We start from the raw sequence: 24,169 nt of genomic DNA, 5'->3' as shown, positions 1-24,169 counted from the left end.
TATTTTTTTGGGATGAAACCCTTTGGAATAAGTGAATTTAATTTTTAGGAAAAACCCTTTGAAATAAATTGATTTAATTTTGGGAAGAAAATCCCTTTGGAATCTGTGTTGGTTTTTTGGAGAGTTTTTTTTTTTTTCTTTTTGGAAAATCCCTTTGGAATCCATGCATTTATTATTTTTGGGAAAATCCTTTGCCATCCATGCATTTATTATTTTTTGGGGGGGGGACAATTCCTTTGGAATCCATGCATTTATTATTTTTTGGCAACAAATCCTTTGGAATCTGTACCTTTATTATTTTTTTGGGGAACAACTCCTTTGGAATTCGTGCATTTATTATTTTTTGAGGGCCACCCCATACATTTATTAGTTTTTGGGAACAAACCCTTTGGAATTAATGCATTTTTTATTTTTTGGGAAAATCCCTTTGCAATCTGTTTACTATATTTTGGGAATGAATCCTTTGGAATCTGTGCATTTATTACTTTTTTTGGGAACAAACCCTTTGGAATCTGTACTTTTTTCTGGGGGGGAAACAAACCCTTTTGAAGACACCCATTTATTATTTTTTTTTTTAGAACAATCTGTGAATTTATTATCTTTTTGGGGGGCACAAACTCTTTGCAATCGGCACATTTATTAATTTTTGGGAACAACCCCTTTCCAATCCATGCATTTCTAATTTTTTGGGAACAAACCCTTTACAATCCGTGCATTAACCTCATGCCATAAACTCCCCAAACCCACTTTTCCTTGGAAAAAACAGTGGAAAATCCCATTTTCTCCCTGCCACGCCTCATACCGAGCGCTTTCCCCTCTCCTAAACCCCCAAATCCCTGAATTCCCCTTCCCAAAAATCCGCCCCGAGCACCCGGGGATGCTCTGGGATGCGGAGGATGGAGAGAATTCCCAGGATTTTGGGTTCTGGCGGAGTCTTCCAGCCCTAAAGATGGAGCTGCTCGGCGCGGCCTCTTCCTGTGAGGCCGGGCGGATCCGGGTTTTTTTTTTTTTTTTTTTTTTTTTTTTTTTTTTCCTTTTTTCCCCCTTTTCCTGCCCATCCATGTGTTTCTGTTTTGTATTGTCCCGCTCGCCCGCATCCCCGTTCTAAGAGGATTCGGTGGGTGGGATTTGAGGAGGAAAAAGGGGAAAGAGAAAAGGGGGAGAGAGGGAAAAAAAAAACCAAACAAACAAACAAAAAAAAAAAACCAAACAAAAAAACCGAGGAGGAGGGGAAAAAAGAGCGAGTAAAAACCCCCAAAAATTACCTTTTTTTTTTTTTTTCTGCAACAGGAACCGCCACCAAAAATAGTGCAAAGGCCCCGCGCTGCCGCTTTCTTTATGCTGCACCTCTCGCCCTAAAATCAGGTTTGGAATTCGGGGCTCAAAAAGTGGGATTTGGGGGGATGGGGGGGAGGGGAGTGGGGATGGGGGGGCGGAAAATTGTTAAAAAAAAAAAAAAAAGTTAAAAAAAAAAAAAAAGGCGGATCCACGTGGTGCGAGGGGGGAAGACAGAGATTCCATTGTTCAGGGAAATCTGGGAATGGGAATGCGGGGGATGGATATGGGGGAGACCCCGCAGGGCCGTGCCCCCTCCCCAGTGCACGAAATCACCCCAAAATCCCCCAAATCCGAGAGCGGCGGGGTGCGGGGCTCTGGGGTGGGGGTAAAGGAGGGCGCACCCCAAATTCCCCCCGGTGCCCCCCCTGTCCCGCTCCCCTTTGTCTCCAAGCTTTGGATCCCCTTTGGGAACGCCCCAGCACCCCAAAAGTCCCGGGCCCCCCTCTGTGCACCCCCAAAGGCGCAATCTCCCCCCGTGTGTCCCCCTCTGCAGCCCCGCGGGCACCCCCTGTTCCACACCGCCCCTTTGCACCCCCTCACTCCCTGGAACCCCCTTTTCCCGTCCCCTTTTGCACCCCCTCATTCCACCCCCCCTTGGAGCCCCACTTTTCCAATCCCGCTTTTCCAGCTCCCCCTTTGCACCCCCTTTTCCTGACCCCCTTTCCAAATCCTGCTTTTCCAGCTCCCCCTTTTCCAATCCCCCTTCCTACCCCCCTTTCCTTTTCCCCCCCAGCTCGGGGGTCCCCTCTCTCCCATCCCGTGTCCCCCCAAATCCCGTTTCCCCATCCCGCACCCCCAAATCCTCCCGTGTCCCCTGTCTGGGGGTCACCCCTGTCCCCATGTCCCACACTGTGGGTCCGCCCATGTGTCCCTCTCTGTCCCCATCCCATTTCTCCCCCCGTGTCCCCCCTGTGTCCCCCTCAGCGGGGCTCCCACCTCTTATCCCCCCATGGCCACCACCGTGGGTCCCCCATTTCTCCCCTCACCCCATATCCCCCATTTCCCCCCAGCTGAGGTCCCCTCTGTCCCCATCCTGTGTCCCCATGTCCTCACATCTCCCCTCACCCCATATCCCCCATTTCCCCCCAGCTGGGGTCCCCTCTGTCTGTCCCATCCTGTGTCCCCTTGTCCCCCTATCTCCCCTCACCCTTTGTCCCCACATCCTCTCCATGTCCCACACACGGAGGGTCTCCCCTTCCTCACCCCAGCCTGTCTTCCCTCATATCCCCCCCATTTTGCCTCATCTCATGTCCCTCATCTCCCCTCACCCCGTGTCTCCCATTTCCCCCATTTCCCTCACCCCAAATCCCCCGTGTCCCCTCACTCTATCTCCCTGTGTTCCCCCATGTCCCCTCACCCCGTGTCTCCCATTTCCCCCATCTCCCCTCACCCCAAATCCCCCATTTCCCCTCACTGTCCCCCTCACTCCGTGTCCCCATTTCCCCTCACTGTCCCCCTCACTCCATAACCCTGTGTGTCCCCATTTCCCCTCACTGTCCCCCTCACCCCATAACTCTGTCTGTCCCCATTTCCCCTCACTGTCCCCCTCACTCCCTAACCCGCTGTGTCCCCATTTCCCCTCACTGTCCCCCTCACTCCGTGTCCCCATTTCCCCTCACCGTCCCCCTCACCCCATAACCCTCTCTGTCCCCATTTCCCCTCACTGTCCCCCTCATCCCACATCCCCCATTTCCCCTCACTGTCCCACTCACCCCGTGTCCCCATTTCCCCTCTGTGTCCCCCTCACCCCACATCCCTCACTGTCCCCAGGGAGGGCCCTGTCCCCCTCACCGCTTGTCCTGGTGTCGGTGTCTCCGGGTGTCGGTGTCTGTCTGTCTCTGTCCGTGCCTGTCAGTCGGTGTCTGTCTGTCTGTCTCGGTGTCTCTGGGTGTCTGCTCGGTCTCTCTGTCTCTGTGGGTGCCGGTGTCTCTGGGTGTCGGTGTCAGTCTGTCTGTCGCTCTCTCGCTGTCTGTCTGTCGCTGTGTCTGTCTGTCCGTGTGTCTCTCTCCGTCCCGGCCGCGGGCGCGCTCTCTGACGCGGCCCCGCAGCCATGCCCCGCAGGAAGGCGGCGGGGCCGCCCTGGGACGCGGCGGGCCCGGGCCCTCAGGGCGGCGGGCGGCGGCGGCCGGGCCCCCAGGGCGGCGGGCGGCGGCGGCCCCGGCCCAGCGGCGGCAGCAGCGGCGGCAGCAGCGAGGAGGAGGCGCCCCGGGAGCGGCGGCCGCGGGACGGCAGCCCCGGGGCCCGCAGGCCCGGCAGGCCCGGCGCGGCGGCGGCGGCGGCGGCGGGGCCCGGAGGGCCCGGGAACCGCGGGCAGAGCGTGGTGATCTGCGAGCCCGAGCACAGCAAGGAGCGCATCGTGAGCTCGGGGGGAGGGACCCGCGCCCCTCGGCACCCCTTAGCACCCCTTGGCACCCCTCTGGGACCTTGTTGTGCCCCTTGACACACCCTCACCGTGCTCCTTTGTACCCACCGTGCCCCTATTGTGCTCCCTTACACAGCCCCGCTGTGCCCCCTAGGACCCACTGTGCCCCTATTGTGCCCCATTACACACCCCTCTATGCCCCCACTGTGCCCCATTACACACCCCACTGTGCCTTTATTGTGCCCCCTTAGACACCCCCACGGTGCCCCTACTGTGCCCCTTTTAGACACCCCCACTGTGCCCCATTACACACGCCACTGTGCCCCTTTGTACCCTCTGTGCCCCTATTGTGCCCCCTTACACACCCCCGCTGTGCCCCCTAGGACCTCTCTGGCACCGTGTTGTGCCCCTTGAAACACCCTCACTGTGCCCCTTTGTACCCACTGTGCCCCTATTGTGCCATATTAGACACCCCCACCATGCCCCTACTGTGCCCCATAACACACCCCACTGTGCCCCTATTGTGCCCCCTCAGACACCCCCACCATGCCCCTACAGTGCCCCATTACACACCCCACTGTGCCCCCTCAGACACCCCCACCATGCCCCTACAGTGCCCCATAACACACCCCACTGTGCCCCCTCAGACACCCCCACCATGCCCCTACAGTGCCCCATTACACACCCCACTGAGCCCCCTCAGACACCCCCACCATGCCCCTACTGTGCCCCATAACACACCCCACTGTGCCCCTATTGTGCCCCCTCAGACACCCCCACCATGCCCCTACAGTGCCCCATTACACACCCCACTGCCTTTCCTGCCCCACCCCATAGGATGCCCCACCCGTGCCCTTATTGTGCCCCTTTATACCCCCCACTGCACCCCCTGACCTGCATTCCACCCCAATGCTCCCCAGATTCCACCCTAATGCACCCCCAAACCCCATTGCTCCCTAAATTCCACCCCGTAGGAATGATGTCCCCTGTCCCTGATGTCCCTGTCCCTGACACTGTCCCCTGTGCCCCTGACTGTCCCTGACACTGTCCCCTGTCCCTGACACTGTCCCTGACTCTGTCCCTGATGTCCCTGTCCCTGATGTCCCTGTCCCTGTCCCTGATGTCCCTGTCCCTGATGTCCCTGTCCCTGACACTGTCCCTGATGTCCCTGTCCCTGATGTCCCTGTCCCTGATGTCCCTGTCCCTGATGTCCCTGTCCCTGATGTCCCCTGTGCCTGACACTGTCCCCTGACACTGTCCCTGATGTCCCTGTCCCTGTGTCCCCTGTCCCTGACACTGTCCCTGATGTCCCTGTCCCTGTGTCCCCTGTCCCTGACACTGTCCCTGATGTCCCCTGTCCCTGATGTCCCCTGTCCCTGACACTGTCCCTGTCCCTGACACTGTCCCTGATGTCCCCTGTCCCTGATGTCCCTGTCCCTGATGTCCCTGTCCCTGACACTGTCCCTGATGTCCCTGTCCCTGTCCCTGATGTCCCTGATGTCCCTGTTCCTGATGTCCCTGTCCCTGACACTGTCCCTGATGTCCCTGTCCCTGTCCCTGTCCCTGATGTCCCCTGTCCCTGACACTGTCCCTGATGTCCCTGTCCCTGATGTCCCTGTCCCTGTCCCTGTCCCTGTCCCTGATGTCCCCTGTTCCTGATGTCCCTGTCCCTGATGTCCCTGTCCCTGTCCCTGTCCCTGATGTCCCTGATGTCCCTGTCCCTGTGTCCCCTGTTCCTGATGTCCCTGTCCCTGATGTCCCTGTCCCTGACACTGTCCCTGATGTCCCTGTCCCTGATGTCCCTGTCCCTGATGTCCCTGTCCCTGACACTGTCCCTGATGTCCCTGATGTCCCTGTCCCTGTCCCCTGACCCTGACTGTCCCTGATGTCCCTGTCCCTGATGTCCCTGTCCCTGACACTGTCCCTGTCCCTGTCCCTGATGTCCCCGTCCCTGTGTCCCCAGAAGCTCGAGGGCTCCCGCAGCCGGGGGCAGCTCCTGATCTTCGGTGCCACCAACTGGGACCTGATCGGCCGCAAGGAGGTGCCCAAGCAGCAGGGTAATTAATTCATTCATTCATTAATTGGCTAATTACCCTTCATTGGTGATTAATGAACCATGAGGGGCAGGGAAGGGCTGCTCACTAATTCATTACTTAATTAATTATGGGTAATTATTGATTAATGAACCATGTGGGGCAGGGTAGGGCTGCTAAATAATTCATTAATTATAATTAATTAGTGATTAGTGAACCAGTGGGGCAGGGTAGGGGTGCTAATTAATTCATTAATTACAGTTAATTAGTGATTATGGAACCAGAGGGGTAGTGTGGGGCTGGTAATTAATTAATTAATTAGGGTTATTTAGTCATTAATGAATAATGTTGGGCAGCGTAGGGCTCATTAATGGTTGTGATTAATTGGTATTAATTAGTAATCAGTGAATGTATTGGGGAGGGTAGGAGCTAGTTAATGGCTCATTAATTAACTGTTATTAATTAGTAATTAATGAATGGTGTGGAGCTGGGTAGGGGCTCGTTAGTGGCTGGGATTAATTTGTATTGATTTGAGGTTAATTAGTAATCAATGAATGTATTGGGGAAGGGTAGGGGCTCATTAATGGTCGATTAATTAATTGGCATTAATTAGTAATTAATGAACAGTATGGAGCAAGGTAGGATGGGGATTAATTTGGTTAATTAGTAATTAATCAATGATTTAGGGCAGAGTAGGATTTAGCAAAGCCAAACTAGGATTTTGTTTATTTTGGATGCATTTTTAGTTCATTAATTTTCCTGATTATTTGATATGTTTCTACTTAATTAATTAAATTAATGAATTAATCAGGGAGGGAGTCACAGTTCAGTCTCTTAATTTGGGTCTCCAGCAAAGCCAAATTAGGATTTTGTTTATTTTGGATGCATTTATAACTCATTCAATTTTTCTCCTTGTTTTACATGGGTTTAAGTAACTAATGTAACTAATTAATTTAATTGATTAACTGGGGGAGGAGCCACAATTTCACCCTTAATTGGGGCAGGGCACTGGCTCTGCTGCAAAGCCAAATTAAGAGTTTGTTTAATTTTTAGTTCATTAAATGATCTCCTTTTTTCAGGGGTTTGTATTTAATTAATATTAAAAACCAGGATTGGAAATTAATTAATGTTCAAAATTAATTAACTGGGGGGGAGGCACAGCTGTAGATCTTGAATTTCCTGGAAGATTTTCCAGTGTGGTTTTCCTGGGTGATTTTTCCTGATGATTTTTCTGGAAGATTTTCCCACTTTCCTCAGATTTTCCTGGAATTCCTGGATGATTTTCCCAGATGATTTTCCAGGATGATTTTTCTGGATTTTCCCAGATTACTTTCCTGGATTTTCCCAAATTATTTTTTGGGATGATTTTCCCAGATGATTTTCCGGGTATTCATGGTTTTCCCAGATTATTTTCTAGGATTTTCCTGGATTATTTTCCAGATGATTTTCCTGGATTATTTTCACAAATGATTTTCCTGATTTTCCTGGCTGATTTTCCAGGTGTTCCAGGATGATTTTCCTGGAATATTTTCCTGCCTGATTTTCCAGGATTTTTCCAGATTATTTTTCTAGTAATCCCAGATAATTTTCCTAGATGATTTTCCCAGATTATTTTTGAGGATTATTTCCCAGGATTTTCCTGGCTTATTTTCCTGATATTCCCGGATGATTTTCCTGGATTATTTTCCCAGATAATTTTCCAGGATTTTCCTGGATGATTCACCCAGGTCATTTCCCTGGCTGTTCCCATCCCCTGGGGGCTGATCCCAGATTTCCCAGCTGTTTTCCCAGGCTGTTTTCCCCTGTCTGTTCCCATCCCTGGGGGCTGATCCCAGATTTCCTGGCTGTTTTCCCAGATTTCCCGGCTGTTTCCCCTGTCTGTTCCCATCCCCTGGGGGCTGATCCCAGATTTCCTGGCTGTTTCCCCTGGCTGTTCCCATCCCCTGGGGGCTGACCCTGGATTTCCCAGGCTGTTTTCCCTGGCTGTTCCCATCCCCTGGGGGCTGATCCTGGATTTCCTGGTTGTTTTCCCAGGCTGTTCCCATCCCTTTGGGGCTGATCCCAGATTTCCCGGCTGTTTTTCTGGATTTCTCTGCTGTTTTCCCTGGCTGTTCCCATCCCCTGGGGGCTGATCCTGGATTTCCTGGCTGTTTTCCCTGGCTGTTCCCATCCCCTGGGGGCTGACCCCTGATTTCCCGGCTGTTTTCCCTGTCTGTTCCCACCCCCTGGGGGCTGATCCCAGATTTCCCTGGCTGTTTTCCCTGTCTGTTCCCACCCCCTGGGGGCTGATCCCAGATTTCCTGGCTGTTTTTCTGGATTTCTCTGCTGTTTTCCCTGGCTGTTCCCATCCCCTGGAGGCTGATCCCGGATTTCCCAGCTGTTTCCCCTGGCTGATCCCATCCCTGGGGGCTGATCCCGGATTCCCTGGCTGTTTCCCCTGTCTGTCCCATCCCTGGAGGCTGATCCCGGATTTCCCAGCTGTTTTCCCTGTCTGTTCCCATCCCTTGAGGGGCTGATCCTGGATTTCCCGGCTGTTTTCCCTGTCTGTTCCCATCCCTTTGGGGCTGATCCCAGATTTCCTGGCTGTTTTCCCTGGCTGTACCCATCCCTTTGGGGCTGATCCCAGATTTCCCGGCTGTTTTCCCTGGCTGTTCCCATCCCCTGGGGGCTGACCCTGGATTTCCCAGCTGTTTCCCCTGTCTGTTCCCATCCCCTGGGGGCTGATCCCAGATTCCCTGGCTGTTTCCCTGGATTCCCGGATTTCCTGGCTGTTTTCCCTGTCTGTTCCCATCCCCTGGGGGCTGATCCCGGATTTCCTGGCTGTTTTCCCTGTCTGTTCCCATCCCTTGAGGGGCTGATCCCGGATTTCCTGGCTGTTTCCCCTGTCTGTCCCATCCCTGGAGGCTGATCCCAGATTCCCTGGCTCTTTCCCAGCGGCGTACCGGAACCTGGGCCAGAACCTGTGGGGGCCGCACCGCTACGGCAGCCTGGGCTCGCTGCGCGTGCGCTCGGTGGTGTCGGGGCCCTGCGCCGCCCACAGCCTGCTCATCACCGCCGAGGGCCGCCTCTGGAGCTGGGGTGAGCCTGCAGGCAGCCCTGCAGCCTGCCCTGGGGGTGGGAGTGTCCTGAAAACCTGCCTGGGATAACGGGATTGTAACAAAAACTGCCCTGGGATAACGGGATTGTAACAAAAACCTGCCCTGGGATAACGGGATTGTACCAAAAAACTGACCTGGGGCGTGGGAATGTACTGAAAACCTGCCCTGGGATAACGGGATTGTACCAAAAACCTGCCTGGGATAACGGGATTGTACCAAAAACTGCCCTGGGATAACGGGATTGTAACAAAAACCTGCCCTGGGATAACGGGATTGTAACAAAAACCTGCCCTGGGATAACGGGATTGTACCAAAAACCTGCCCTGGGGGTGGCATTGTCCTGAAAACATGCCTGGGATAACGGGATTGTACCAAAAACTGACCTGGGATAACGGGATTGTACCAAAAACTGACCTGGGATAACAGGATTGTACCAAAAAGCTGCCCTGGGGGTGGTATTGTCCTGAAAACCTGCCCTGGGATAACGGGATTGTAACAAAAACTGACCTGGGATAACGGGATTGTACCAAAAACCTGCCTGGGATAACGGGATTGTACCAAAAAACTGACCTGGGATAACGGGATTGTCCCAAAAACTGACCTGGGATAACGGGATTGTACCAAAAACCTGCCCTGGGATAACGGGATTGTACCAAAAAACTGACCTGGGATAACGGGATTGTCCCAAAAACTGACCTGGGATAACGGGATTGTACCAAAAACCTGCCCTGGGATAACGGGATTGTAACAAAAAACTGACCTGGGATAACGGGATTGTCCCAAAAAACTGACCTGGGATAACGGGATTGTACCAAAAACTGACCTGGGATAACGGGATTGTACCAAAAACCTGCCTGGGATAACGGGATTGTAACAAAAAACTGACCTGGGATAACGGGATTGTAACAAAAACTGACCTGGGGGTGGCATTGTCCTGAAAACCTGCCTGGGATAACGGGATTGTACCAAAAACTGACCTGGGATAACGGGATTGTCCCAAAAAACTGACCTGGGATAACGGGATTGTACCAAAAATCTGACCTGGGGCGTGGGAATGTACCGAAAAACTGACCTGGGATAACGGGATTGTCCCAAAAACCTGCCCTGGGATAACGGGATTGTACCAAAAAACTGACCTGGGATAACAGGATTGTACCAAAAACCTGCCCTGGGGGTGGCATTGTCCTGAAAACCTGCCTGGGATAACGGGATTGTACCAAAAAACTGACCTGGGATAACGGGATTGTACCAAAAACCTGCCCTGGGGGTGGGAGTGTCCTGAAAACCTGCCTGGGATAACGGGATTGTACCAAAAACTGACCTGGGATAACGGGATTGTATCAAAAACTGACCTGGGATAACGGGATTGTACCAAAAAACTGACCTGGGATAACGGGATTGTACCAAAAACCTGCCCTGGGATAACGGGATTGTACCAAAAGCTGACCTGGGGCGTGGGAATGTACTGAAAAACTGACCTGGATGATGGGATTGTCCCAAAAACCACCCCTGGGGGATGGTAATGTACCAAAATCTGACCTGGGATAACAGGATTGTACCAAAAACCTCCCCTGGGATAACGGGATTATACCAAAAAACTGACCTGGGGAATGGGATTGTCCCAAAAACCTCCCCTAGGGAATGGGAATGTACCAAAAATCTGACCTGGGGAATGGGACTGTACCGAAAACCTGCCCTGGGATAATGAGATTGTCCCAAAAAACTGACCTGGGGAATGGGATGGTCCCAAAAACCTCCCCTGGGAAGTGGGAATGTACCAAAAATCTGACCTGGGGAATGGGATTGTACCGAAAACCTGCTCTGGGATAACGGGATTGTCCCAAAAACCCTCTGGGATAACAGGGTTCATCTTGGGAACCCACCTGGGATAATGGGGTTCATCCCAGAACCTGCCCTGGGACAATAGAGTTCATCCCAAAAAACTGTCCTCCCAAAAACCTTCCCTGGAATTCAGGGATTCCCAAGGGAGCTGGGAAGGGGCTCAGCCTGAAGAAAAATGGGATCAAGGCGGGAGCCTGTGGCTCTGGAATTCCCTGGCAGGAGGGGGCAGTGGGGCTGGGATTCATTCCCGGGGAACCGCGGGATGAGAGGGGAATTTTGGGAAAACATTCCCTTGGAAAACGCGCTTGGGAATCGGGAGGAGCTGCCCAGGGGTCGCCATCCCAAGGGAGAGGATGTGGCACTTGGCTGAGGTTTTGCCACATTCCGGGTTTTTTGGGGTGTCCCCAGGCCGGAACGAGAAGGGGCAGCTGGGCCACGGGGACACGAAGCGCGTGGAGGCTCCGCGGCCGATCGAGGCCCTGGCCGGGGAGGCCATCGTGGCTGCGGCGTGCGGCCGGAACCACACCCTGGCACTGACCGGTACGGAGCCGGGGAACGTGGCCTTGGGTCCTGGGGAGCTGCACTGGATTCTGGGGAACACGGCCTTGAGTCCTGGGGAACACTGCCTGAATCCTGGGGAACTGCACTGAATCCTGGGGAACACGGCCTTGAGTCCTGGGGAACATGGCCCTGATCTTGGGAAGCTGCACTGAATCCTGGGGAACACTGCCTGAATCCTGGGGAACACTGCCCTGATCCTGGGGAACTGCACTGAATCCTGGGGTACAGGGCCTTGAGTCCTGGGGAACACTGCCTGAATCCCGGGGAGACACTGCCTGAATCCTGGGGAGCACGGCCCTGATCCTGGGGAGACACTGACTGAATCCTGGGGACACATTGACTGAATCCTGGGGAGACACTGACTGAATCCTGGGGAGCACGGCCCTGATCCTGGGGAGCTGCACTGAATCCTGGGGAGCACAGCCCTGATCCTGGGAGCACAGCCCTGATCCTGGGGAACACGGCCTTGAGTCCTGGGGAACGCGGCCTGAATCCCGGGGAGACACTGCCTGAATCCTGGGGAACACTGCCCTGATCCTGGGGAACACTGCCTGAATCCTGGGGAACACTGCCCTGATCCTGGGGAACACTGCCTGAATCCTGGGGAGACACTGACTGAATCCTGGGAACTGTAGTGAATCCTGGGAAACACTGCCTGCATCCTGGGGAATTGCACTGAATCCTGGGGAACACTGCCCTGATCCTGGGGAACACTGACTGAGTCCCGGGGAGACACTGACTGAATCCTGGGGAATATGGCCTGAATCCTGGGAACTGTAGTGAATCCTGGGAAACACTGCCTGAGTCCTGGGGAATTGCACTGAATCCTGGGGAACACTGCCCTGATCCCAGAGAGCACTGACTGAATCCCGGGGAGACACTGCCTGAATCCTGGGGAGCACGGCCCTGATCCTGGGGAACATGGCCTTGAGTCCTGGGGAACATGGCCTTGAGTCCTGGGAACTGCCCTGAGTCCTGGGGAACACTGCCTGAATCCTGGGAAACACTGTCCTGATCCCAGGGAACACTGCCCTGATCCTGGGAATTGCACTGAATCATCCTGGGGAGCTGCACTGAATCCTGGGGAACGCTGCCTGAATCCTGGGGAACATGGCCCCAACCCTGGGAAACTACCAATCCCAGGAAACGGCCCCAATCCCAGGAATCACTGCCCAATCCTGGGAAAACTGCACAGAATCCCAGGAAATGTCACTGAATCCCAGGGAAACTGCACTGGTCCAGGGAAACACTGCCCCAAACCCCAGGAAAACTGCCCCAAATCTGACCCTTTCACCCAAAAATTTGGGAAAACTGACCCGAAAATCTTCCTCTTTTCCCAAAAATCCACTCCTTTTCCTTTAAAATCCATCCCTTTTTCCCCCAAATCCACCCCTTTTACCCCTGAATTCTGGGAGAGCTGTCCCAAAATCCCGTTTTTTCTCCCCGAATTCCTGTTGTTTTGGCAGAGAATGGCTCCGTGTTCGCCTTTGGGGAGAACAAGCTGGGCCAGCTGGGGCTGGGGAACCAGACAGACGCCGTGCCCAGCCCCACCCAGGTATGGATTTGGGGGGAAATCCCAGGATTTGGGGGCTCTTAGTGAAATATTCCCTAAAAACCCATCGGGATGCAGAATTCCCTCTCAGATGGGAGCTGTTCCCAACTCCTGCAAAAGCCAGGATTTGAAAATCAAATTTTTGAGGATTTCGGGGGTTTTCTGGGACAAATTCACCTTTTTTTCCCGTTTCCCAAATTTTTGATACAGTTTTTCCAACTTTTCCTGCAGATCAGGGTCTTCCCTTGGAAATTCCCCCTTTTTTTCCTTTTCTCTGTGTTTTTGGATCCTGTTTTTCCTGCTTTTCCCATAGATCAGGGATTTCCCATGGAAATTCCCATTTTTTCTCCTTTTTCTGTGTTTCTGATCCCCTTTTCCCAGCTTTTCTCGTGTTTCCATTTCTGATCCTGTTTTTACCATTTCCCCATGTTTCTGATCCTGTTTTCCCTTTTTTCCTGATCCCTATTCCCATTTTTTTCCCAGATCCTGTACAATGGGCAGCCAATCTCCAAGCTGGGCTGCGGGGCCGAGTTCAGCATGGTCATGGACTGCAAGGGGAACCTGTATTCCTTTGGATGTCCGGAGTATGGACAGCTGGGTATGGAAATCTGGGATAATCCCATGGGATCACCCCATGGACTGCAAGGGGAACCTGTATTCCTTTGGATGTCCGGAGTATGGACAGCTGGGTATGGAAATCTGGGATAATCCCATGGGATCATCCCATGGACTTCAAGGGGAACCCGGATTCCTTTGGATGTCCAGAGTATGGACAGCTGGGTATGGAAATCTGGGATAATCCCATGGGATCACCCCATGGACTGCAAGGGGAACCTGTATTCCTTTGGATGTCCAGAGTATGGACAGCTGGGTACAGGATTTGGGATTGTCCCGTGGGTTTGGGATCATCCTGTCGTATTGAGACAGTTCAGGATCATCCCACAGGATTGGGGAAGTTGGGGGTGATCCCCTTGGAACAGAGCTGGTTCAGGACCATCCCCTGGGACCAGGGCAGTTCAGGACCATCCCCTGGGATTTGGTCAGTTCAGGACAATCCCCTGGGATTGGGTCAGTTCAGGATCATCCCACAGGATCGGGGCAGTTCAGGACCATCCCCTGGGATTTGGTCAGTTCAGGACCATCCCCTGGGACCGGGGCAGTTCAGGATCATCCCCTGGGACCGGGGCAGTTCAGGACAATCCCCTGGGATTGGGTCAGTTCAGGACCATCCCCTGGGATTTGGTCAGTTCAGGACAATCCCTGGGGACCGTTCCAGTTCAGGACCATCCCCTGGGATTTGGTCAGTTCAGGACCATCCCCTGGGATTTGGTCAGTTCAGGACCATCCCCTGGGACCGGGGCAGTTCAGGATCATCCCCTGGGACCGGGGCAGTTCAGGACAATCCCCTGGGATTTGGTCAGTTCAGGACCATCCCCTGGGATTTGGTCAGTTCAGGACCATCCCCTGGGATTTGGTCAGTTCAGGACCATCCCCTGGGACCGGGGCAGTTCAGGATCATCCCCTGGGACCGGGGCAGTTCAGGACAATCCCCTGGGATTTGGTCAGTTCAGGACCATCCCCTGGGATTTGGTCAGTTCAGGACAATCCCCTGGGATTGGAGCAGTTCAGGATCATCCCCTGGGACCGGGGCAGTTCAGGACCATCCCCTGGGATCGAGTCAGTTCAGGATCATCCCCTGGGATTTGGTCAGTTCAGGACAATCCCCTGGGATCGGGGCAGTTCAGGACAATCCCCTGGGATTTGGTCAGTTCAGGACCATCCCCTGGGATTTGGTCAGTTCAGGACCATCCCCTGGGATTTGGTCAATTCAGGACAATCCCCTGGGATTGGAGCAGTTCAGGATCATCCCCTGGGACCGGGGCAGTTCAGGACAATCCCCTGGGATTTGGTCAATTCAGGACAATCCCCTGGGATTGGAGCAGTTCAGGACCATCCCCTGGGATCGGGGCAGTTCAGGACCATCCCCTGGGACTGGGGCAGTTCAGGACAATCCCCTGGGATTTGGTCAGTTCAGGACCATCCCCTGGGACCGGGGCTGCTCAGGACCATCCCCTGGGATTTGGTCAGTTCAGGACAATCCCTGGGGACCGTTCCAGTTCAGGACCATCCCCGGGGACCGTTCCAGCTCAGGACCATCCCCTGGGATTTGGTCAGTTCAGGACAATCCCTGGGGACCGTTCCAGCTCAGGACCATCCCGCCGTGGCTCAGGCTGGCTCTGTTCCCCGTTCCAGGACACAATTCCGACGGGAAGTTCATCGCGCGGGCGCAGCGCATCGAGTACGACTGCGAGCTGCTGCCGCGGCGCCTGGCGCTGTTCGTGGAGCGCACCAAGGACGGGCAGGTGCTGCCCGTGCCCAACGTGGTGGTCAGGGACGTGGCCTGCGGGGCCAACCACACGGTACGGGCTGGGAAAACGGGATAACGGGAATGGGATAACGGGATAATGGGAATGGGATAACGGGATAATGGGAATGGGATAACGGGATAATGGGAATGGGATAACGGGATAATGGGAATGGGATAACGGGATAATGGGAATGGGAATGGAGGTGGGACGTGGCCTGCGGGGCCAACCACACGGTACGGGCTGGGATAACGGGATAATGGGAATGGGATAACGGGATAATGGGATAGTGGGATATGGGATAAATGGGATAATGGTAACTGGAATGGGATAACGGGATAATGGGAATGGGATAACGGGGTAATGGGAATGGGATAACGGGGTAATGGGAATGGGAATGGAGGTGGGACGTGGCCTGCGGGGCCAACCACACGGTATGGGGTGGGAAAACGGGAAAATGGGAATGGGAATACGGGATAACGGGAATGGGAATGGGAATGGGAATGGAGATGGGACGTGGCCTGCGGGGCCAACCACACGGTACGGGCTGGGAATGGGGGAATGGGATAACGGGAATGGGACAATGGGAATGGGAACGGGATAATGGGAATGGGATAACGGGAATGGGATACTGGGAATGGGAATGGGATAACGGGAATGGGATAATGGGAATGGGAATGGGAATGGGATAATGGGAATGGAGGTGGGACGTGGCCTGTGGGGCCAACCACACGGTACGGGCTGGGAATGGGGGAATGGGATAACGGGAATGGGATAACAGGAATGGGATAACGGGAATGGCATAATGGGATAATGGGAATGGGAATGGGATAATGGGAATGGGAATGGGAATGGGAATGGGAATGGGAATGGGAATGGGAATGGGAATGGAGACGGGACATGGCCTGCAGGGCCAACCACACGGTACGGGCTGGGAATGGGATAATGGGAATGGGATAATGGGAATGGGATAATGGGAATGGGAATGGAGACGGGACATGGCCTGCGGGGCCAACCACACGGTACAGGCTGGGATAACGGGAAAACGGGAATGGGATAAAGGGAATGGGAATATGGGAATGGGAATGGGAATATGGGAATGGGAATGGGAATATGGGAGACTGGGAATGGGAAAATGGGAATGGGAATGGGAATGGGAATGGGAACTGGGAATGGTAGAGTGGGAGTGGATGGGAATGGGAGGGACTAGCTCAGCCTCTGCTCCCTCCATCCCAGTTGCTGCTGTATTCCTAGGGATGTTTTTCTGGGAGTTTTGGGATCTCTGAGGCCATTGTGTCTCATTCCCAGCTGGTGCTGGATTCCCAGGAATCTTTTTCTGGGATTTTGGGGATCTCTGAGGCTGTTCCCCATTCCCAGCTGGTGCTGGATTCCCAGGGATGTTTTCCTGGGTTTTTTGGGATCTCTGAGGCTGTTCCCCATTCTCAGCTGGTGCTGGATTCCCAGGGATGTTTTCCTGGGGTTTTTGGGATCTCTCTCAGGCTGTTCCCCATTCCCAGCTGGTGCTGGATTCCCAGGGATGTTTTCCTGGGTTTTTTGGGATCTCTCTCAGGCTGTTCCCCATTCCCAGCTGGTGCTGGATTCCCAGGGATGTTTTCCTGGGTTTTTTGGGATCTCTCTCAGGCTGTTCCCCGTTCCCAGCTGGTGCTGGATTCCCAGGGATGTTTTCCTGGGGTTTTTGGGATCTCTGAGGCTGTTCCCCATTCCCAGCTGGTGCTGGATTCCCAGGGATGTTTTCCTGGGGTTTTTGGGATCTCTGAGGCTGTTCCCCATTCCCAGCTGGTGCTGGATTCCCAGGGATGTTTTCCTGGGGTTTTTGGGATCTCTGAGGCTGTTCCCCATTCCCAGCTGGTGCTGGATTCCCAGGGATGTTTTCCTGGGTTTTTTGGGATCTCTCTCAGGCTGTTCCCCGTTCCCAGCTGGTGCTGGATTCCCAGGGATGTTTTCCTGGGGTTTTTGGGATCTCTGAGGCTGTTCCCCATTCCCAGCTGGTGCTGGATTCCCAGGGATGTTTTCCTGGGGTTTTTGGGATCTCTGAGGCTGTTCCCCATTCCCAGCTGGTGCTGGATTCCCAGGGATGTTTTCCTGGGGTTTTTGGGATCTCTGAGGCTGTTCCCCATTCCCAGCTGGTGCTGGATTCCCAGGGATGTTTTCCTGGGTTTTTTGGGATCTCTGAGGCTGTTCCCCATTCCCAGCTGGTGCTGGATTCCCAGGGATGTTTTCCTGGGGTTTTTGGGGTCTCTGAGGCTGTTCCCCATTCCCAGCTGGTGGTGGATTCCCAGGGATGTTTTCCTGGGGTTTTTGGGATCTCTGAGGCTGTTCCCTGTTCCCAGCTGGTGCTGGATTCCCAGGGATGTTTTCCTGGGGTTTTTGGGATCTCTGAGGCTGTTCTCCCCCGTTCCCAGCTGGTGCTGGATTCCCAGGGATGTTTTCCTGGGGTTTTTGGGATCTCTGAGGCTGTTCCCTGTTCCCAGCTGGTGCTGGATTCCCAGGGATGTTTTCCTGGGGTTTTTGGGGTCTCTGAGGCTGTTCCCTGTTCCCAGCTGGTGCTGGATTCCCAGGGATGTTTTCCTGGGGTTTTTTTGGGGTCTCTGAGGCTGTTCCCTGTTCCCAGCTGGTGCTGGATTCCCAGAAGCGCGTCTTCTCCTGGGGCTTTGGGGGCTACGGGCGCCTGGGCCACGCCGAGCAGAAGGACGAGATGGTTCCCAGGCTGGTGAAGCTCTTCGACTTCCCGGGACGCGGCGCCTGCCAGATCTACGCGGGATACACCTGCTCCTTCGCCGTCAGCGAGACGGGTGGGGTGGGACTCGGGAGTGCCGGGGTTTGGGAATGCCGGGGGAGATGTCAGCGAGACAGGTGGGGGTGGGATTCAGGAATGCCGGGGTTTGGGAATGCTGGGAATGCTGGGGCTGTCAGTGGGACAGGTGTGGCTGTGGGATTCGGGGTTTGGGAATGCTGGGGGAGACATTAGTGAGACAGGTGGGAGTGTGGGATTCGGGGTTTGGGAATGCTGGGAATGCTGGGGGCTGTCAGTGGGACAGGTGGGGATGTGGGATTCGGGAATGCTGGGGGAGACATCAGTGAGACGGGTGGGGGTGTGGGAATCCAGGATTTGGGAATGCTGGGAATGCTGGGGGCTGTCAGTGGGACAGGTGGCGGTGTGGGATTTGGGATTTGGGAATGCTGGGGGAGACATCCGTGAGACAGGTGGGAGTGTGGGAATCCAGGATTTGGGAATGCCGGGATTTGGGAATGCTGGGGGATCTGTGTCAGGGTCCACACCACATGCGGAGTCCTGATAAGCTGTCAGTGAGACAGGTGGGAATCCAGGATTTGGGAATGCTGGGGGAGATGTCAGTGGGACAGGTGGGCGTGTGGGAATCCAGGATTTGGGAATGTCAGGATTTGGGAACGCTGGGGGATCTGTCAGTGAGACAGGTGGGAATCTGGGATTTGGGAATGCTGGAGGAGCTGTCAGTGGGACAGGTGGGATTCCCAGGCATTCCAGGATCTGGCAATGCTGGGGAAGCTTTCAGCAAGACAAATGGGAATGCAGGATTTGGGATTTGGGAATGCTGGGGGAGCTGTCAGTGAGAAAGGTGGGAAGCTGGGATTCGGGAATGCTGGGAATGTTGGGGGAGATGTCAGCAAGGTAGGTGGGAATACAGGAATCCCAGGATTCAGGAATGCTGGGAATGCTGGGGAAGCTGTCAGTGGGATAGGTGGGAATGTCCAGATCCTGGGATGGTGGGAAAAAGGTGGACTGACAGGTGAGATCCCTGGGAAGATCCTGGGATTTGGGAATTCTGGGATGCCCTGACAGGTGGGATTCCCGGGATTTGGGAATTCCGGGATCCATCCCTGACGGGTTCCCTTGCAGGTGGATTGTTCTTCTGGGGCGCCACCAACACTTCCCGGGAATCCACGATGTATCCCAAAGCTGTGCAGGACCTGTGCGGGTGGAAGATCCGCAGCCTGGCCTGCGGGTGAGTCAGTTCCCACATTCCCAACATTCCCAGCATTCCTGGGATCCCTGGGATCCGGCATTCCCGGGATTCGGGCGCTCCCACACTCAGCGCTCGCCTCCCTCGCAGGAAAAGCTCCGTGATCGTGGCGGCCGACGAGAGCACCATCAGCTGGGGACCCTCACCCACCTTTGGGGAGCTGGTACTGACCCCAAAAACCCCAAATAACTGACACCCCAAACCCACCATCAGCTGGGGACCCTCACCCACCTTTGGGGAGCTGGTACTGACCCCAAAAACCCCAAATAACTGACACCCCAAACCCACCATCAGCTGGGGACCCTCACCCACCTTTGGGGAGCTGGTACTGACCCCAAAATACCCCAAAAACCCCAAATAACTGACACCCCAAACCCACCATCAGCTGGGGACCCTCACCCACCTTTGGGGAGCTGGTACTGACCCCAAAAACCCCAAAAACCCCAAATAACTGACACCCCAAACCCACCATCAGCTGGGGACCCTCACCCACCTTTGGGGAGCTGGTACTGACCCCAAAAACCCCAAATAACTGACACCCCAAACCCACCATCAGCTGGGGACCCTCACCCACCTTTGGGGAGCTGGTACTGACCCCAAAATACCCCAAAAACCCCAAATAACTGACACCCCAAACCCACCATCAGCTGGGGACCCTCACCCACCTTTGGTTTTTTGGGGTATTTTGGGGAGCTGGTACTGACCCCAGAAATACCCCAATGACACCACAAAAACCCCAAATATGACACCCCAAACCCACCATCAGCTGGGGACCCTCACCCACCTTTGGGGAGCTGGTACTGACCCCAAAAACCCCAAATAACTGACACCCCAAACCCACCATCAGCTGGGGACCCTCACCCACCTTTGGGGAGCTGGTACTGACCCCAAAATACCCCAAAAACCCAAATAACTGACACCCCAAACCCACCATCAGCTGGGGACCCTCACCCACCTTTGGGGAGCTGGTACTGACCCCAAAATACCCCAATGAAACCCCAAATAACTGACACCCCAAACCCACCATCAGCTGGGGACCCTCACCCACCTTTGGGGAGCTGGTACTGACCCCAAAAAAATCCCAAACGACACCTCAAAAATCCCAAGTCCCCCAAACTAACACCCCAAAAACCCCAATGACACCCCAAGTACCCCAAATAATATCCCAGATTTCCTTGGGAAGCCCAAGGGGACACCCCAAATCCCCCAAACCCAGTTGGACCCGCCCCTCTCGCCCCACTGATCAACCCCTGACCATGGGATGATCCCACAGGGATATGGGGACAAACAAACCCAAATCCTCCAAATCCCCCAAATCCCCCAAATCCTTAGACCCCACTGACTATCCCCTGACCATGGGATGATCCCACAGGGATATGGGGACAACAAACCCCAAATTCCCTGTCCATGGGGTGATCCCACAGGGATTTGGGGACAACAAACCCCAAATTCCCTGTCCATGGGGTGTTCCCACAGGGATATGGGGACCACAAACCCCAAATTCCCTGTCCATGGGGTGTTCCCACAGGGATATGGGGACCACAAACCCAAATCCTCGACGGCGGCGCAGGAGGTGAAAACCCTGGACGGGATCTACACCGAGCAGGTGAGGGGCACCCCCGGGTTTGGGGTGGGATGAAGGGGGTTTGGGAGGGAGGGGGCACCCACAGGGAGTCATTTGGGGTTTGTGAGGCTGTGCAGAGCTCCTCACACCTGTGGAGTCAGGGGAAACCTGTGGGGAATCATTTGGGGTTTGTGAGGCCGTGCCCAGCTCAGCACACCTGTGGGGTGATGGAGAGGCCATGTGGAGCCATTCCCTAAAATAAACAGGGAAACTGAGGCTGTGCCCAGCTGGTGACACCTGTGGGGTCAGGGAGAGGGCACCCATGGATCCCTCCTCTAAAATAGTTTGGGGTGGCTGAGACTTTACACAGCTCATCCCACCTGTGGGGTGGGGAGGGAGGTGTGCAGGGCCCTCCCCTAAAACAAACAGGGAAACTGAGGCAGTGCACAACTCATCACAGCTGTGGGGCTGTTCCCAAAACCAGACAGGGAAACTGAGGCAGTGCACAACTCATCCCAGCTGTGGGGCTGTTCCCTAAACCAGACAGGGAAACTGAGGCTGTCCCCAACTCATCACAGCTGTGGGGTGATGTGTGTGAATCTCCCCTTTAAATAAATCCAGGGAAACTGAGGCAGTGCACAACTCATCACAGCTGTGGGGCTGTTCCCAAAACCAAACAGGGAAACTGAGGCAGTGCAAACCTCATCACAGCTGTGGGGTGATGGACAGGGCACGTGAGGCCCTCCCCCAAAACAAACAGGGAAACTGAGGCAGTGCACAACTCATCCCAGCTGTGGGGTGATGTGTGTGAATCTCCCCTTTAAATAAATCCAGGGACACTGAGGCCGTGCCCAGCTGGTGGCACCCGTGGGTGAAGGGGAAGGGACACTGGGGCTGTTCCCTCATCCCAGGGCAGTGAGATCCTTGGGATGCCCCACGCAGGGCTGGGTCCCAGCAGGCAGGAGAAAGCACTGGGAGGGACCCAGATCACCTCATCTCCCCCTTTCCCATTCCATGGGCAGTGTCTGCTCCTGGGGGACCCCTTCCCATTCCATGGGCCATTCCCACTCCCACTGCCCCTTTGCCATTCCCATTCCAGCTGCCTGTGGGCTGTTCCCATTCCCAGCTGATCCTTTCCCATTCCCAGTTCCGTGGGCTATTCCCTGATGACCCATTCCCATTCCAGATAGCAATGGGCTGTTCCCATTCCCAGTTCCATGGTCTATTCCCATTCCCAGCTCCATGATCTATTGCCATTCCCAGCTTTCCCATTCCCAGTACCATGGGCTATTCCCATTCCCAGCTTTCCCATTCCAGGTGGCCACGGGCTATTCCCATTCCAGGTGGCCATGGGCTATTCCCATTCCCAGTTTTCCCATTCCAGGTGGCCACGGGCTATTCCCAGCATTCCCATTCCAGGTGGCCTTTCCCATTCCAGCTGGCCATGGGCTATTCCCAGCTTTCCCATTCCCATTCCAGGTGGCCATGGGCTATTCCCAGCTTTCCCTTTCCCATTCCAGGTGGCCATGGGCTATTCCCATTCCAGTTTTCCCATTCCAGCTGGCCATGGGCTATTCCCAGCTTTCCCATTCCCATTCCAGGTGGCCATGGGCTATTCCCAGCTTTCCCTTTCCCATTCCAGGTGGCCGTGGGCTATTCCCATTCCGTTTTCCCATTCCAGGTGGCCATGGGCTATTCCCAGCTTTCCCTTTCCCATTCCAGGTGGCCATGGGCTATTCCCATTCCCAGCTTTCCCATTCCAGGTGGCCATGGGCTATTCCCAGCTTTCCCTTTCCCATTCCAGCTGGCCATGGGCTATTCCCAGCTTTCCCTTTCCCATTCCAGGTGGCCATGGGCTATTCGCACTCGCTGGTGATCGCCCGGGACGAGTCGGAGGCGGAGCAGGAGAAGCTGCGGAAGCTGCCGGAGTACAACCCCCGCACGCTCTGAGGGGCCCCGCCCCCCGTCCCCACCCCCGTCCCCGTCCCCATCCCGCTTCTCCATCCCGGCTGCCCTCCTCCCTCCCCATTCCCGCGTTCCCAGCCCCCGGCGGGGTCCTTCCCACCCCCATTCCCGGCTTTTGGAATTCCCCACCGCAGCCGGACCTCCCGGCACCTCCCGCCCCGGGTTTTGTAGGGTCTCACCTTGAATTATTTTTATTTTATTTGTATTTTTCTGCAGCTTTTTTTTACTGTTTCCCATTTTTCCAGTCCCAAATCTCCCACAGCTGCCAGCTCGGGATCACTTTGGGGATCTGATCCCAGCTTGGGATCCCTTTAGGGATCTGGGATCCCTAAAGAGCAGCAGCCTGGTTTTTCCCCTACATTCCCATTTTTTTCCCCCAATATTCCCATTTTTTGCTCGTTTTCCCTACTTTGGGTGCTACAGTTTTTGGGATTTCCCCCCTCTCACCCCTCCAGCATCCACAGGGATCCTGGATCCCAGCAGCATTCCCAGATCCCATCCCAGCAGCATTCCCGGGCTCCCCTCCCCGCCCTCACCCACCCCGGGGACATCTCAGGGATCACGAGGGGAGTCCCAAAGGAATTTTTTTTCCCGGGAATTCGGGTTTTTTGTTCCTTCTGGCGGATGGTTTGGCCCGGGATCAGCCGGAATTCCCAGTTCCCGATCCCCAGTTCCCTCTGTGCCAGGTCACTGTGCTGGAATCTCGAGGTGCCTTCAGGAGCAGAGCCCGGCTCTGCCCCGCGCCACTCCCGCTCCCTTCGGGCCGTTCCCAGGGATTCTCCTGGATTTTTCCATGGATTTTGGCTCCTTCCCATCTCCCCCGGGGCGGCGCTCGGGGAATTTGCAGTAAAAAAAAAAAAAAAAGGTATTTGGTCAATTTTTTGGGGTCGGGGGTTGTTTTCCAGGGGGTTTGGAGAGGGGAGATCCCGGCTGGGGGGAGCTGGAAATTTCCAAATCCCAGTTTTTCAGCAAAATTTAGGATTTGAGGGGTGGCAATCACCAAAACCCCGCTTGGAGCCCCAAAAGCCTGGGGGGAGGGCCATTCCCACATTCCCGAGGAATTCCCGAGTTCAGGAAGGATCCTGAGGAGCCATTTGTGCATTCCTGAAGAATTCCCAGGTTCAGGAAGGCTCCAGGGGGCCATTCAGATTGGGATATTTGGGATAAATCCTTGTGACGGGGAAGGGGCTGGGATGGAATTCCCAGAGCAGCTGTGGCTGCCCCTGGATCCCTGGGAGTGTCCAAGGCCAGGCTGGACAGGGCTGGGAGCACACTAGGAATGGATGAGCTTGAAGGTCCCTCCATCCCAACCATTCCATAATTCCCTGATTCCATAATTCTGTAATCCCATGATTCCATGGTTTCCTGATTCCAAGATTCCATAATTTCCTAATTCCATGGTACGGTAATTCCATAATTCCCTATTTACATCATTCCATGATTCCATAATTCCGTCATTCCATGAT

General features: G+C 54.7%; 1 protein-coding gene across 1 annotated transcript; it reads left to right on the top strand.

Annotated features, from left to right (window-relative positions):
* Nucleotides 1-1,030: 1,030 nt before the first annotated feature.
* On the top strand, nucleotides 1,031-24,142 carry RCC2 (regulator of chromosome condensation 2). The gene is made up of 14 exons (XM_056508039.1): nucleotides 1,031-1,117; nucleotides 1,291-1,365; nucleotides 3,387-3,694; nucleotides 5,664-5,757; nucleotides 8,668-8,811; nucleotides 11,082-11,213; nucleotides 12,701-12,789; nucleotides 13,270-13,384; nucleotides 15,040-15,206; nucleotides 17,785-17,965; nucleotides 19,051-19,156; nucleotides 19,265-19,337; nucleotides 20,703-20,780; nucleotides 22,584-24,142. Exons 3-14 carry the CDS (start codon nucleotides 3,389-3,391, stop codon nucleotides 22,686-22,688), a joined length of 1,590 nt encoding a protein of 529 aa, XP_056364014.1. The 5' UTR covers nucleotides 1,031-1,117; nucleotides 1,291-1,365; nucleotides 3,387-3,388; the 3' UTR covers nucleotides 22,689-24,142.
* Nucleotides 24,143-24,169: the final 27 nt, after the last annotated feature.

The sequence above is a fragment of the Oenanthe melanoleuca genome, chromosome 21 (genome assembly GCF_029582105.1).
Source record: "Oenanthe melanoleuca isolate GR-GAL-2019-014 chromosome 21, OMel1.0, whole genome shotgun sequence".
Lineage (NCBI taxonomy): Eukaryota > Metazoa > Chordata > Aves > Passeriformes > Muscicapidae > Oenanthe > Oenanthe melanoleuca.
This window is presented reverse-complemented; position numbering and strand designations above follow the sequence as displayed.